Below are 17429 nucleotides of genomic sequence, written 5' to 3' on the forward strand. Positions count from 1 at the left end.
GATTAAATAGCAGACATGCAAACAAATTAAGTGCTCAATGATATTAATTTTCCATTTAAACTTGAGATAGGAAACTATTTTTTCACCATTGCGCACTGGTTAGAACTCTTACAAACTGAGTTAAGGTTGATCTGTATTGTTTTGGCAACTCTAAAACTAAGAATACTGATCACATGTAAGTTTAGATAGAATGTCAGAATATAATTTTTACTACTACAACTTCAGAATAATTCTACAACTTCAGAATACTGACTTGGTGATTAAAACACAAGAAATAAAACACAGGCACATTAAATTTGTTTAAATGGGACAATCAAAATTTTTAACTTTTAACATACAATGCATACATTTTCAACGGTCAAGTAGAGAAACTGAGTATGTCATTTTTACATCTGAGCAAATGGCAAGATTAGAAAACAAATTATGACTGATAAAAGTAGTCATTGAGTGACTTCAATAGATATCAGTAAGTTGAAAATTATTTTCTGCTTGTACACCTTTTTCAAAGTTAAATACTGAGAAAGACTTATGGTCTAAAGGTATTGCTATTATTAAAATAACATTATGTTTAATTTGACAAATCTATCTCATGTACTAAAATTACTGAATCTGTGTTTTACTTTTGGTTGTCTGCTGGGTGACAATATTAACCAAAAGAATAAGAAATCACACAATCAAGATTTGTCAAACTTTGCCCTGGGTTACTGCCTCACTGTATTTCACAAAAGCTGCTTCTCTCCTTGTTCCACTTCTCACATTTATAGATGAGATTGGCACTTCCCAATTGGTGACATATCCAGTGGTGAACAAATATTTTAGAAATAAATTATTTCCTCTTTTTTAAGGAGAAGTACATCATATAAAATCATATTGACATTCCTTAGAAAATCTCAACCAAAGTGAGATAGGGATGAAAGCTATGTGTTTATTTAACTTTCATCTCAATTTACTTTTTAAAATATACATCAAGGTGGCAAAAGAAGCAAACAAATTTAATTAAAATTAATTTAAAATATTATCTTATGAAAAAGAGAAAACCTTCATTAAAATGTCAAATTCCAATCACTTAGATACACTCCATCCTGACCTTGCAATCATCTTTGAACACATAAAGCTGTAACAATTTAAATATATTTGTTATGTACAAGTAACTGTGGCCAGTCCATCAAATTTAATTTTATGGTAGTTTACCTTTTAAATAAACAAATCTATTCTTACTTGAAGTCTCTCAATTGTTACTTTATCACTTAGATTAGGTTGGTTTTACAAAATTCAATAAGTGCAACATAATCTCTGATTATTTTGTACAAAAGGAATTAGTTTACTATTTTTCCTGAAATGAACAAATGCATCTGTCATAAAAGTGATGCCTGCTTACTTGTGATTTCATCAAGACAGAGTTGTATCCATCTCTAGTTTCTTCAAAAATTTCACTAAACTAAAATAATTAAGCATAGTCTGTGTGGACCCATGGTACAGTATATACCTATAAAGTATTATAGCTCAGTATATCATTTGAAATTGTTTGAAACTCTCTCCCTTTTTCTCCGTATATTTTTTACCAAAGAGCTACTTAAGTGAAGGTGGGTAGGGTAAAAGGAAGAATTTATTCCTATACATGCTAACGTTTGACTGAAACAGGTGTTTGGGAAAGAGAGGGAATACTGACAATATAATGCAAGTATGTTCCCTATGGATGTCACAAATCCAGGCTACTCCAATACACTATTGCTTTTGACAATCTGAAGTAGGCTGTATTTTGTTTAAATGCTGTACTTCTTGAATAATCATGTCATTTCATGATTTATAAAGTATAATAATACAAAAGAACTTGGTTATTTTACCAAGGAGCTCAGTTTTGTTCAGGTTCTAATAAATGGTTTAATTTGTATTACAGCACAAATATCACTCTTCGCCAAGTTTGGTACATAGCATGTACATAGGACATTTTATATTTCTTAATAAGGCCAACTGAATAGCACATTAGATTGGCTCCTCAAGATCAATTCAGTGTAACTGAATACAAGATAAAATAATCAAAGGATAAAGCAGCCATCAACAAATAAAACTGGTCAAGTCTTGCCATAGAGAAAATTCTAAAAGGAAAAAAAATATGGATGTATTTGACATCATTCCATTTCTGCTTTAATATCAAAATTTCTAGAGCCGGGCCACAAAGGAAATGGTTACAAAGGATTAACACTTAGGAATAATGCTTGGTGCTATGTGCTGGATTTAACAATATTAACAGAAGTCTGCACAGTTAAATCCTTCTACATCCTGCTGAAAATGTGCCCTTTGGTGTCAACTTTGCTTGACAAGATATTTTCTGGGACTCAGAAAGGTGAAATTTCTTACAGGGGTGCAAGATTAATGGCTAGAAGAACTGCATTGTCACAGATATCACAAAATGTTTTTAAAACACCAAAGGGGATTTAGTCTTATAGACATTTCCTGTTACTGAATAGAGAGATTTAGTAGCTTTTGGATACATGAGAGGAAAAAAGACATAAGCTTGTGTTAGATTTTGTTTTACTGCTTCCCTATTTCTCCTATTTCTAATATACCCTGGAATGCTTGTTCCTGAATGTTGCTAAAATTTAAATATTATTAACAATGAAAGCTGAATGGTAATACATGTGCAAGCCACACACACACAAAGCTCCAACTTAAATTGATTCCTGGGTATACAGCAAATTATACAGTATATACACATTTATTACCTAGTAGTATCTAGAAGAGCAACTAAAAGTAAACTTTATAACACAGAAAAATAAATATACACCCTGTATTGTACTTGTCTTGATCAAGCAACATGTTTATACACTAGTTTCTATAACTTAACGCTGTGTAACAGCATTTAAAATTACAAAAGAAGAGATCTATTTAGAAATTATCTAACCATATTGCTCTTCAATACACTTATGTAGACAATTAAGACTTGAAGTAAACGTCAGCTTTTGTTAGCCTACAGATGGCTATCAAACTTTCCTTTCAAGTAGATTCCTGGAAGTTTTGAAAGGGGCTGCCTTCATTCAGTCTAAAAAGGTGCTATATATAGTTATATATTTCATGTATAAAATTTTGTATTAAGTAGGGAGAAGGATTTTGTTGTTGTAATACAAGATAGTGTTTAAACTTCATGTTCTTATTCCATGCAGGTTATATTTGCTTCATGAAAAATGAAGACACCAAGAGGAAGAGAAAGAGATTTTAGTAAAACACTGATTACAAATTTTGTGGCTGAAACAAATGCTCTCTTAATGTTTAAAAATCACTGAGTTTTCCCTTTTTCCCCTTTGTTTTGTTTTTTGTTAAAATAAATCTCAGAGCTTGTTTACAAAGTGCAGAGTCATTCACTTGACGAAGTGACAATAAACGGAAGTTACAATGGCACCATCCCGTTGACCAGCTGCACCTTCATTTCTTGAAGGCTGTTCATAATCTTCTTCTGGTGACCAACAAGAGTCACTCCAAGCCGTCTCAAATCCCTGCATGAAGAAAGCACACATTGGATGTATGTATTGACTCAGTTTGTAGCACAGCACAATACCTCATGTTGGCAAAGAGGCAAACCTTTTGCAGAAGCTAATTAGATTACAGTCCCAATTTAGATATATGGGGGCCAATTGTCAAACGCAGGCTCTAAAATTGTACCTTAAAATCTATTTGCAGTCAAAAAATATTTACAACAAGAAGTGATATATATATAATATTTGCCTTCCCCTTTGGGATGATTTTTCAGATGGCACAGAGGAGGGAAAAAACAAATTTCCACATGTTTCCAATAAATATTTAAATTAAAGGGTACAATTTCATTGCATGGTTTTGAAAATGTAGACCTACAACATGAACAAGCACTTTTTATTTCACTAAAAGAAGTAAGAATAAAATATACTTTAAAAAATTTCATAGCTAAGCAGTCGAAGACCAAACTATTCAAATGACTCAAGTCAGCACAATCATTTTATATATTGGGTATCTTCAGGGGATAATCATCACTACATTGCTCTGATAATGCTTAAAATATTTTATTTTTTACTTGGAATCCATAGTAGCACAGGTTTCTTCCTTCATCAAATATATCTTGGTTCGATTGGCGTTTAGAGCATTCTGAAGATTACACGCTATCAAGACATCTTTTCAAAAGACATTTTTATATTATTTCTTTTTAACAAGCTTATTATTCAAAATAAACTTAAAAATGTTTAGATTCCCAAACTAATAGCATATTATGGCATTCAAAGCCAGAGCTCATGGTTTTTAAATATTATTTCACAGGATATCCAGGAGTTCTATTTTCCCAAAATATGCATTTGACAAATATAATAATTCAGATATGTTTGACAAATAACAATGTTAATAATTAAAAAACTGAGCATTAGCGATTCAAGATTTTTCAATGACAAGGTTTCAAAATGTTTACCATGTTAGATTTCTTTAGATAATTACTCTGCTTAACACATTATGCTAAAAGGAGAATATTTTTGCATTTGGTAAAGGTACTAGTTTCAGACTGTCTTAGAATTCTTTATAATTGGATTCAATTGCACTGGAATTATAGGTAAAACTGAATAGTTCCGGACACTCAAAAAATCTCTTAATTGTCAGAAGGTAGAAATTGAGTAAATGTGTACTTAAGCTCTATGTGTATTAGTATTGGAAATATTATTTATCTAAGAGATATGGATTTGATCCCTGGGTCAGGAAGATACCCTGGAAGAGGGAAGCCCACTCCAGTAGTCTTATCTGGAGAATCCCATGGACAGAGGAGCCTAGTGGGCTACAGTTGGTCCATGGGGTCACAAAGAGCTGGACACAACTGAGCAGCAGAGTTGAAGCGACTTAGTAGCACCAGCAAGTAATACATTAGGTGTCTTTTTCTTTTTATGCTTTGTTGATTTCTTATGAGAGTTTAAGCAAATGGCAAATAGTTAAAGAAAAAGCAATGAACACTTACAGTGGAAATATTTCTTTCTTTGAATGTAAATGTGAAACATTTAATTTAGAAATTATTATAGCTACAAGACACCAGAGTATAATAAAATTAAGAATAATGAGGCAAGGAAGACAATCATCAACAAAACTTAAAAACTAGTAAAATTTCGGTTTAAACAAAATCACTATTGTTAATTATGAATGGGCTTCTTTGGTGGCTCAACTGGTAAAGAATCCGCCTGCAATGAGGGAGACCTGGGTTTGATTCCTGTGTTGGGAAGATCCCCTGGAGAAGAGAATGGCTACCCACTCGAGTATTCTGGCCTGGAGAATCCCATGAACTGTATAGACCACGGGGTCGCAAAGAGTCGGACATGACTGAACGACTTTCACTAGTCATGAATAGATTGTAAAGCAGCTAATGGCAGACTAACATAGGAACAAAAGAGATTTGAGTTTAATCTTGTCTTTTTTCAATTAAATCAGGGTTTCTGAGCCTTGCCCCACCCCTATTAACATTACAGGCTGGATAATTCTTTGTTTGTAGGGACTATCTTGTGCATTGAAGGACATCTACCAGCATGCCTTACCTGGTCCCACTAAATACCAGAAATACTGGATGGCCACTGGCCCTTTGTCGTAACAAGACAAAATGTCTCCAGACATTGCAAAGTGTCCCTTGAGTGGAAAAATTTCTCCTGGTTAAGAAGCATTGCAATAAATATAATAAAATAGGTAACAAGATGTCCTCTTCCTATATGCTAGAAAAATATATAAGCAACATGACATAGATTTTTGTTAATTTCCTTTTATGGATGAGAAAAGAATTTCTCATTTCTCTGAGATATAATATTGAGCAAAGAATTTTAAATTACATGCAAACGTTTTTTAATCTGTGAAATGAGAAATCTGTGTATATAACATCAAGTATCCAGAATTCCAAAACAAAGAAGATATCTAATGAAGGAAACAAAACACATGATTATTTGACTGAATCTATGGTAATCCAGTCTATACTTCATGGCAACTACAGTTATGGGCTAATTAACACTGTCATATTTCCACATGTAACATGTATTATGAATTATTAAGACAATTTATGGGTGCTCACTACCAACTTTTGGACTTAAGTCAGCAGAAAAGGGGATAAAATTTCTTAACCTGAAAGCAGTCAATCTCTACTAGAGAATGTAAATAATTAGAACTTGAAATAAAGTTTAAAACATATGTTTTATCATATGTTTTATAAAGCTACATGTGATTCTGACAAAGGTTTGAAAGTACTGATTCAATATATACATACTTAAACTGCAGAATCTATATGGCAGTCTTAAATACAGTCTTAATCTGTAAATATATGTAAATATAACTTTATTCTCTGCAAATAACCACAAGAAAGAATTTGGTTCAGTGCTTTGGGAATTTACATTTTTCATGACATCTATATCATGCTAAAGAATGAATATTTTAAGGAATTGTATTTGATTAATACAGTTACAGAGTTTGTGTTTATAGGCAAATAAAACCTGACCCTTTTCAGAACATTTAATATATCTAGATGTTAAGTTAAATTTGTTTAAATTTTCCCAAGCATAAAATTTTATTTATGGTCATCTTATGACCTGATAATCCCTTAACATTCATACAGAATTTCAGACCAGTGAAATTCTCTACCCTTCTCTCTCTTCTTACATTTCACCTCCCACCTCTATCTACACCTCTTTCCATGGGATAAATGGAATTATGAAAATACAGCACTCAGTTTTACATACTGCCATAAATTATGTGTCTTTAATAGAATGCTGTTTTTGAGGTCTGACCTGTCATTTCAAAAGCTGTCAAATTAATGTGCAGAGATTTAGAAAGTAGCATGATTATAATGCATGCAATGTATATTTATACAATGTGATTTTAAAAATTTGGGGAAAACCAAGATTATTCATGCAGTTAAATCTGTTCTCAGGAGAAAAGTTATTTCTTTAAACATTCCATTTAGTATTTTCCTACTAAAATTACAAATGAGAATTAAAAAGGTATTAGAAAAATGTTTCCTGTAAACTTTAAGTAACTTTATTCCAATATTGATAAATACATTACGGTATTTTCCTTCATGTAGCTTTGTCTCACATTTTTGTGATTTCCAATAATTTCCTTCATAATAATACTTCATAAAGCACCTGTTAAATGGTCTATTTAACAGTAATAATGTAAGAAATTTGATAAAAATAAAAGTATTTTCCATTACATGATAAAGGTGCTACTCTATAACTATTTTTGAAAAAAATACTTGAAAATGTGTTATTTTACTCATTTTATTTATCTATATAGGAGTTTTTGTAGCAAGGGAAAGTTTTAGGTGTGTCTCTTTTACATATATGATACTAATTTTATCATGACCACGTGTAATCTTAAGTAATACCCAAAGCCAACTTAATGATGATAAACTAAATTTCAGCATAGGCTTATGAATCTAAACATGATCGACTAATATTGTTACATAAAAAAGTTTTAATTTTGTCAAGAAAACATGATTAGTTTTAGAAAAGCTGTAAATATAATGAATTGCCCTTGTTGTGACAACATTCCAATCTTTTTTTCAAATGTTATTTCTTAATATAAAATAATGGAAAACACTGGTATTATGGTGTTAAATGGCAGAATGAAAAGTAGAAACTAAACAAGAGGTTTAGTTGATGTTGGAGCCAACTCTTGATTTTTTCAGGATGTAACTTATCCACTGGTAGAGGAAACGTTCCCTTACATTCTTCTCCCTTCTGCTTTACACATCTTTTAGCCATATCACTGGTACTTAGCCCCAACAACACAGGCTGGATAGGAGAAGGGAGAAGAGAGGTTAATGAACATTCACTAAATGTCAGTGTTTATTCTTGTCACAGTTTTATGATACAATTGTATATTTGGGATTTTTTTGGTCACTTCAAAGAATCCTGATAATCATTATATATGTACTGTACAAGGTATACATATATCTTGGCAAGGGAGGACTTAACCATGACCTGGCTATAATTTTCAATGGATGAGACCTTGTGAGGGTTCATTTCAGTTCAGTTCAGTTCAGTCGCTCAGTCATGTCTGACTGACTCTGCAACCCAGAATTGCAGCAGGCTAGGCCTCCCTGTCCACCACCAACTCCCGGAGTTCACTTAAACTCATGTCCATCGAGTTGTGAGGCTTACACTGGATGTTTTAGCTTACGCAGAACACGGAGGATAGTAAGTACTCATATGTGTTCTTTAGGCATATAATAAATTATGCATAATGACTTTCAGTTCAGTTCAGTTCAATGACTTTATCATAAGTTAACTCTGAGTTGAAAGTAAAAGTGAAAGTTGCTTAGTCATGTCCAACTCTTTGCAACCCCATGGACCACACAGTCCATGGAATTCTCCATTTGAGTTAGTGGGCACAAATTTTGGCTCTAGATTTGTGACACTTAATTTTAATATTTTAAGACCTCAATTTAATAAATAAATAAGTAAATAGGAATTGTTTCAGCTTATACATGATTGGCATAATAAAGTTTATTGGATTTTATTCATTTTCTGAATAATCAAAGTTGACAGTACTGATCTGACAAGAAGTTTAAAAAACAGCTGTGATACTGTCCTTAATTCCAGTATTTGGATTCAATGTGCAACTCACCTCAAGCTCACAGATCCCACTGTAGACCATAACTCCCTGCACTTAAACACCATAGTACAGATTGTATCATTGCTGCTACAACAATCGTTGTCATATGAGTACTGCACACAGAACAGCCAAGTTTAGGCACAGAGAACAGCAGACAGAAACATCTGAAGGTGAAAGCCACTTTTGTTTAATACATTTTAACTCTAAGTTCTTAAAATATTTCATTTCTATTCCACATCAAGCCTTACGTATATGTGCTGGCCAAAAAAACATAAATAAAATTAAACTTCTATGAAGGAAATTTTCACTAAAGTATGTGGTTCTGAAAAATTATAATTGTTTCCACTTCCTTATTCAAAATCCATCATGAGAACAAATTTGATGGCACAAATTATATTAATAATATATTTTTCTTATGTATGTATATGGCAGTTTGGTTTTTAGTTTTATATTAATTAATTTTAACTTTTTTCTAAGCATTTCTTATAAGTATGAATATATTCTTCCAGTTCTCAGTTTCAAAATTATATGCTGGCAATAATACTGGTATATTTATTTTATTATAGTTTATACAGGCTATATAAAATTATTATTTAGACATGGGCCTAGTGACTAAACAACAACAAAAACCATGTAGAAATAAATCTTTAACTATTTAAGAGTTTGTCTTTGTCTTTACTAGTATTTTAGTTCCTTTTGCCGTAGTCTTTAATAATGACTGGCTTTTTTTTTTTTTTTTTTTTTGTGGTCAAGAGCAAGCAAAATGAACATATAATCTTTTTTAACTTTCTTGACCAAACAAGTAACTGATTACTCATTCTTCTGTGAGTTATTTAACATAACATTTTGATAAATATGGTCTTACTAATAGGGGGAAAATGTGGTCAAAATACAATAAACAAGAAGATATGTGTTGGACTCTCCAATAAATCGGCTTCACTTAAGTTTAAGTTTGGCTGGCTCAGTTCCTCGTAAGGAATGTTGTATTTATAGTCCCAGGAAACTGAAGCAATTGACACACTGAGACCAACATTCTCTGATCAGGAAGATGTTGGTAAATCTCTTAATTTCACCTTATTCTTAGGTCAGAGTAAATAAAATAAAACATAAAATATATGAAAGGAGGCAATACAGAAGGCAACATGCTATTAAAGCAACAGAGAGGGAAGAAACTGAACCATGTAGAGATTTGACCAGACAAAAATATAGGAAAATAGAAGCGAGTTTCAGACCATCACAAGATGAGAGAAGAAGCTATTAAGTCTTGAAAGAAAACATACAAAATAAGGGAGTTTTGAAACAGAAGGGAAAATAGAAAAGTAAACAGAAAGGAATTATTACACATAATAAAAGTGAAACCATAATGTAAAATATTTAACATATTTATAGTATTTGGGGGCCCCAATGAAAGTAAAACAGAGGAATTAATGCAAAAGCCATTATTAGTGATTATAACTATTCTGTTTAGGAGAGACAAAAAAGTAGTGGATGTAAATATATACACATATATGTGCTATTTTAATAAAAAGAGAGACATGGTTTAATGCAAATAGTTTTATTACATATTTACAAGTAATCTGACATTGGGTAGAAGAAATACCTACAGTATCATTTTAATATAAAATGACAAATGACTTTAATAAATTAAAATGACCATTTTTACTGAAAAATTAAATAGCAATCATGTAAAAATAGTTTTAAATTATCAATAAAATTTTTTGTTTACTATTTCAAATATAGTACTAATGAGTTTTTCAAGTGTCCAAAGAAATAATGGGCAAAGTATATGTGCTCTCAAGTAGATATGATCTAATGGTGATGGTGAGAATGATATTCAATAAATTAAGATAGCTAGCTGAGTGGTGATTTTAGGTCCTTTTAGTTATAGTTAAGAAGAAGAGAAATTCTGAGAAAGTGACATTAATTGGTGATCAGTGATGGTACCCTGTTACCTTTTCTGTGGATAGACAGTGAGTTCAATGAACCAGAGAATGCCAGAGTAGAAATGGTGAGAACCATGTGCTCAGTGTTCATATTATGTGATGTAATGGAAAAAAGACTGTGGTTTAGTGCTTTAGAAAGTTCTACCATGCTTTAAAACTTACAACAATATTTTAACCTTTGAATGTGTAGGCAATTTGAACTGTTATTATTATATTCATAGGTTAAAACATCATTTTTGTTAATGTAATCCAGATGTAACCACCATAACAACAGTTAGTTTTCACAAATTACAAATATTAGGCTAAAATAATTACACGTACAGAGTATATAATAAAATACAAACAACTTACAACCTTAAAGAATTCAATTTTTAACTCTAGTGATTTTTACATAATAAGATTTGATAGATTTTATCTTAAACGTGCAAACAGAAGAGGGCACAATTGGTTTCCACTGAGATTGTACTAAATAACAAAAGTCGAGGCAGGATCTAATATATCCTTGGATTGTAAGAATATAAGATGCACCACTTATAGAGTAAACGGGATGAGATTCCTGCCCAGGAAGCTTTGTTTAAGCTGTTGTTATCTGGGTATTCATCAAAGCCGAAACTTAAGAGTATGTTTTGTTGTTATAGGGCTAGCAGCACCAATTGTGCTTACAGTTTGTTTTGTATTTACATTCATATAACACAAGTATCAGTAGAAAAACTTGGTCAAGAAAACATCTTTTCTACAACACAAAGTACCAGTATTTTGCCAAGATGTTATTCCAGTCAATCAAATACTCAAATGCTATTTGTTTGAAGCAAAGAAGCAAAGATACTGGCTACAAGTAGCATTAATCATGCAGTTGTTAACAATACAGGCTATAAATGAAGACACTTCCTTGAAAGCTGCCACACACGGACAAAGGTTAACTGATTTCCCTTGATCTCATCCAGATTGGTCTCTGAACAATTTTTCTCACCCCATCAATTATGCAAAAATTATCAGAAAAATTACTCACTCCAAGGTCACCTGAGCCACAGCGTCCATTGAACTGTATCCATTTTCCATGAAAATCTCTGTATATCGGCCCATTTTGATTGCTTCTAGCCATTCACCTACTGATCTATAGGCCCCAGATCCCAGTGAGCCATGTTCTGACAATAAATTAGATACTCTGAAACACAAGAAACACAAATATTAAAATTTTTTATTGTAATATTAACTCATTACCAATGGATCTTTGAGTTTATAAGTATATTTATGGGAGAAAAATATACAAATGCTAACAAGGAAGAAAATAATTTGAAAAACAGAATACAAAAATCAGCCTATTCAGATTTTTTCTATCCATAGTTAACAATGACTTATAATGGTTTGATAACTGAATTTTCTATAATACAAAACATTAGATAAAAATTCCATGTTAGTAATTTAGATGTATTTATTTCCTACTGCAGTTTTGTTTATAAAATACAGAAAATGCTACCAAATAGAGAGATGCAGGATAATTTGTGTAAAGGCAATTGCTTCTAGCCTTCGCTAGAGAAACTTGTACTCATTTAATCTTATTTCCTAGAAGACCAGAAATTAGTTATCCTTTATTTTATGCTCTTACATAGGAGTGCTTGTTAATTCACCTAGGAGTAGTAGAACTGGAAAGCAATATGTAACCCTTAATATTAATACATGAGAAAACAAAATGGAATTAATCAAACTATGTGATGCTCTTAACTATATTAAATTTATGCTCTTTGACCAATAATATATGAAATGATTATGATGATTTCTAGAAATGTATCCTAAGGAAATAATCAGGAAAATAGTAAAAAATACATGCACAAATTTTTGCTAAAGAAACATCAAAAGCAATTTAAATGTCCATCAGTGGGACTTCAATTCAGTACATTTCAGCCATTAGTACAGGACAAATACCTTTCTTTCCACCCATGTTCTCTGTACTTTCTCACATCCCATTTATACTTCAACCTACTTTGGTGTAGTTTCTTCCAGACCAGAAATTATATAAAAATTTCTCTGGTTAAGGTGAATAATGATCTCAATTATGTCAAAATGTGTGAAGATTTTCCAGTAGGTCAGATGACTAACCTCTCAGAAACATTCAACAATCACCACTACTACCATCTTCCCCTTGTAATCTTACCTTATCTCAACCTTTTTTTAATCACTATTCTTTCTTTTGTGGCTTCTATAACATGGTATGCTTCTCTTCAATCTCCTTTGCTTGCTCTTCTGTTTGACTTTAAAATTTGGAGGGAGCCAGGACATGGGCCTACATCTTATCTACTCAGGCTATAACTTAACTTTGGGGAGTTTTACCCACTTGCATGCTTCAAACAGCATCTATTTTTCTCTGATTTTTATCTCCTGCCTAAGTCACTCATATACTCACATGTCTACTTCATGACTCCACAGATCTTGGGATTCTAATCACAACATGTCCAACACCACACTACTCATCTTCTACACAACCAGTTCCTCCTGAAGCCCTCCTTCTTATAGTCTATGATACAACGGCTCCTTCCTTGTCTTTAGTCCCTTCACAATCTATAATTGTGTTTCTTATCTATTCTACTTTCAATATATTGCAAATTTGACCACTTCTCTCTGCCACCAAATTACTTCAAGACATCATCATGTCTTATCTGCACAAGGACATTAGCTTATAGTTATTCTGCTAAATTTTACTCTCACTCTGCACTCTAAAACTAAAGTTTTTTTTTAACTTTTTATTTTATTTCATCTCTCTCTCCCGCAAGAGTTTGTTGCTCATTTCTGCATACTCAGCACCTAGCCCACAGCCTGAGAGAGAATACACACATGAATATTTATTGGATGAATAGACACATTGTAGTAATTTGCAGTCAATAAATAGTAGAGTCAAAGATTTGTTGAATTTGGAGAACAGGATCTTGAAATTGTGATAATAGAAGAGATGCAATTTGGGGTAATAGCAAAGTCTAGAATATGACTATGAAAAAGAGTCCAAAGTGGGTTAGAGACCAAAATCATTGAAGGAGAAAATTTCAAGGTATTGAGAAATATCTGAATATCATCTACATGGTTACTCAATTCACCTAATTTAGTGACATGTGTGGGAACAGAGAGAAAGAGACAGTGAATCAGGAACTAACATCTTCGAGAACCAAGACTTGTAGATGAGTGAATAAAAAATCAGTTCTAATGAGGTGGATGAAACTGGAGGAGATTATACAGAATGAAGTAAGGCAGAAAGAAAAAATATCAATACAGTATACTAACACATATATATGGAATTTAGAAAGATGGTAACGATAACCCTGCATGCGAGACAGCAAAAGAGACACAGATGTATAGAACAGTCTTTTGGACTCTGTGGGAGAGGGAGAGGGTGGGATGATTTGGGAGAATGGCATTGAAATATGTATAGTATCATATAAGAAATGAATCACCAGTCTAGGTTTGATGCAGGATACACGATGCTTGGGGCTGGTGCACTGGGATGACCCAGAGGGATGGTTGGGGAGGTAGGTGGGAGGGGGGTTCAGGATTGGGAACACGTGTACACCCGTGGCAGATTCATGTTGATGTATGGCAAAACCAATACAATATTGTAAAATAATTAGCCTCCAATTAAAATAAATAAATTTAAATTTTAAAAATATCAGGTAGAGAATGATACAGCCCACCCCCTACTATCTGCAGCTGATTGATTGCAGGACCGGCCCTCCACCCAGTTAATACCCAAATCCATGGATGCTCAAGTTTCTTATAAAATGATGTAGTAGAGTCAGCCCTCTGCATCCACCCATACAGAGTCTTGGCCATAGAGTCTTTTTTTTTTTTTCCTCCAGTATTTTTTTTTTTTAATTTTTTTTTGTAAAAATTTTTTTTTCCTTTATTTTAATTTACAATACTGTATTGGTTTTGCTATACATTGACATGAATCAACCACGGGTGTACATGCGTTCCCAAACATGAACCCCCCACCCACCTCCCTCCCCATAACGTCTCTCTGGGTCATCACCATGCACCAGCCCCAAGCATGCTGTATCCTGCGTCAGACATAGACTGGCGATTCGATTCTTACATGATAGTATACATGTTACAATGTCATTCTCCCAAATCATCCCACCCTCTCCCTCTCCCTCTGAGTCCAAAAGTCCGTTATACTATGGCCATAGAGTCTTAAGCTAAATCTGTTAAAATGAAATCTAGCAAGTTGAATTCTATGTAATACATATATAAAGTAGTATGAAATTTTGTTGGAACTTTTTCAACTGCTCTCAACCTGTAATGATGACGTTGAAATTAATACAATTTAGAACTTAAATTTTCTCTTTATGATTTCCTTTTCCTTACATCAATTTGTGATAACATAATTCAAACAACTAGAGAGAAACACAATATTTTAGATGACAAAAAACAAATTAAAAGCAGTTATTTTGGGAATAACATAAGGAGTGATCTCTAAGATGCATTCTCCATTTGCTACCACAGAAAGCTAATGATGCCTGAACAGAGTTTGACGATTCATTCCTCATTTGTATTTAAAAATGACTCTTTGTCTAGTAAGCAAATGTTTATACCAGAGTCACAGAGCTTATGTAACTTTATCAATAAATTGTTTCTCATTTGGTTCATACTATGGGCAGTCAATTCAGCTACCAGCAGGTTACCTTTTCTTGTAGAGAATGATAACTGCCTTATATATAATGAAAATAATAGTCTGGTATATTTCTTAATATGTAATCAAAATGATGTACTTTTTGAGAGGACAATTTGTAATTTTTCAAGTAAACAAGTTAAGAATTCTATATATAAGGTAACATTGTTTAAATGCATTTACATGCATTTAGAAAAGTTTAAAAAATGCTCATTTGCTCACACAAGTTTTTTTCACAAGATTACTCATTTATTAGTTTCAAGTCTTGTTCAAACTACACAATAAATGATTATTCAAATATCTATACTTAACTGTATAAGGGGAAAGAGTCTCTTAAGAAGTTGTTGATGTTTATAGAATATGACAGGTTGAGAAATCTAGCTAAGGAAATCAAGAGTAATTGTTATATATTTCTGATTTAAAATTTTATCAGTGATTAACTGGCTTTTTCTTGTGATCTTATAATATTATTTCCCCATCCAAAGCTATGTGGGGTTCAAAGCACTGGAGAGTACATATATTTGGGGATTAAAAAATAATATTACCTGAATTTGACTACAGTTAACATTTATCCGAAACTGGTAGATTACACTATTAGATTAGGTATAGGTGTTTTTAAATATAATTTAATTGTTTATATTTCATTCATGTAAAGAACATTATGCAAAAACCATATTCAAATAAATTAGTGTAATATAGGTTCATAGGCTAGTATGTGTACAAAAATAATTTCATTAAATTGATATCTGTGGCTTTAATCTGAATTTGCAATATTCAGAAAAATCTCCCCAGTCTGGCCTTGTACCTGCTTGATGCATTAACCAGTGTCTTCAAGCTACTTGGGTTACGGATCAGCTTGTCCAACATGTTGACAATTTCTTCGAACTTGGGCCTGCTATTTCGATCTTTCTGCCAGCAATCCAGCATTAATTGGTAAAGAGCAGCAGGGCAGTCCATGGGGCTTGGCAGACGGTAGCCTTCCTCTACGGCTTTAATCACCTGCATAAAGTGAAAGAGAACGGGTACCCCAATGCCACAGATTAAATACAGAAGAGTTTGAGAAATTTCCCACTGCTCAGCTTGCATCCTTACTCTTACTCTTGCAGTAATAACCAGCATCGCTGCCTCTAACACCCTCCATTACTCTTTTCGCTGCAAAATACGATGAAAAGAAATAATAGGCTATCATACAATATAAGATAGGCTTTCCTCACTTATGATAAAGAAAATAAATGGTAATCATTTTTACCTAAAATCTTGATAAAGAGTGATTTATAAAATTAATTGACATAAAAGTAAATAGTTCATGCTTTATTTATCCTCACATTCTGGAATCAAATAGAGATTAACTTTTTTAGTGATTTCTCTGAAAATTTAATGTCTTTTTAATGAAAAATTATGTATAGAACCACATTTTTTTAAATAATAGAAGCACATTTTTACTTCTAAACAGACTTTTGGATGGCAAATGATGGATAAGTCAAAGGCTAAATTAGTATAACTGTCTCATGTATCATTTAATAATATTAAGGTCTGGCTGTTTATTATCATCTACTGTTTTCAGTCAGGAATTTGGAATGACTGTTTAGTAGTGTCAGCATTACAAACATCATTGATTTTAAATGCAACCACACATATGAGTATCAGTCTAACTGTGAGGTGTTTTTTTTTTAACAAAAACATTCTTAATGTTGCTGCTGCCATCAAAATATCTAACTCCAGAAGAGAACTGTTTATGTTATCAAACAATAATATATATGTTATTCAATTATTTAAATTCTAATATTTAAACCAATATTTAAATAAAAAACCAATAATGATGAGCATATTTCTCAAATCCTATTTGAATATTTTCTTAACGATTGTTAAGTGTTTGTTTCAATAAACACTTTAGATTTGACCTGATAATTGGAAAAAATAGGATTAGAATATAGAGTTTATAAAGACAATTTTGAAAGGTTGGAGAGAAATCAGTCTTCTAATTATAAAGGAAACAGCATCTGAACAAAAGCAGGGGCAGATGGAGGAAGATAAAATGGCAGATTTCAGAGACATTTATAACACACGTGTAGAGGGGCTAGTAGAGACAATTTTTGAGAGAAAACAAGTTCAAGCCTTTCATGCTGGTTGATTTTTGCTGTTAATTTTGGGAAAGAACATTTATGGGGGTGGGAAATGTTGACAGGTTTTATTTAAAGTTTAGGCAACTGTAGATGGCAATTTGCAGGAATCTGGCTAGAGTA

The 17429-nt window shown here is 32.4% G+C and overlaps 1 protein-coding gene across 4 annotated transcripts in view; it reads right to left on the reverse strand.

Moving 5' to 3' along the window:
- Positions 1 to 3385: 3385 nt before the first annotated feature.
- Positions 3386 to 17429, reverse strand: part of EPHA5 (EPH receptor A5) — a 412214-nt gene continuing 398170 nt past the window's right edge. For all 4 annotated transcript variants that reach the window (XM_068975450.1, XM_068975448.1, XM_068975449.1 and 1 more), the window contains 3 exons: positions 15992 to 16185; positions 11542 to 11697; positions 3386 to 3491 (listed from right to left, as the gene is read on the reverse strand). In XM_068975450.1, coding sequence (XP_068831551.1) covers positions 3386 to 3491; positions 11542 to 11697; positions 15992 to 16185 — 456 coding nt within the window. The remainder of the gene's footprint in view (positions 3492 to 11541; positions 11698 to 15991; positions 16186 to 17429) is intronic.

The sequence above is a fragment of the Capricornis sumatraensis genome, chromosome 7 (assembly GCF_032405125.1).
Source record: "Capricornis sumatraensis isolate serow.1 chromosome 7, serow.2, whole genome shotgun sequence".
Taxonomy (NCBI): Eukaryota; Metazoa; Chordata; class Mammalia; order Artiodactyla; family Bovidae; genus Capricornis; species Capricornis sumatraensis.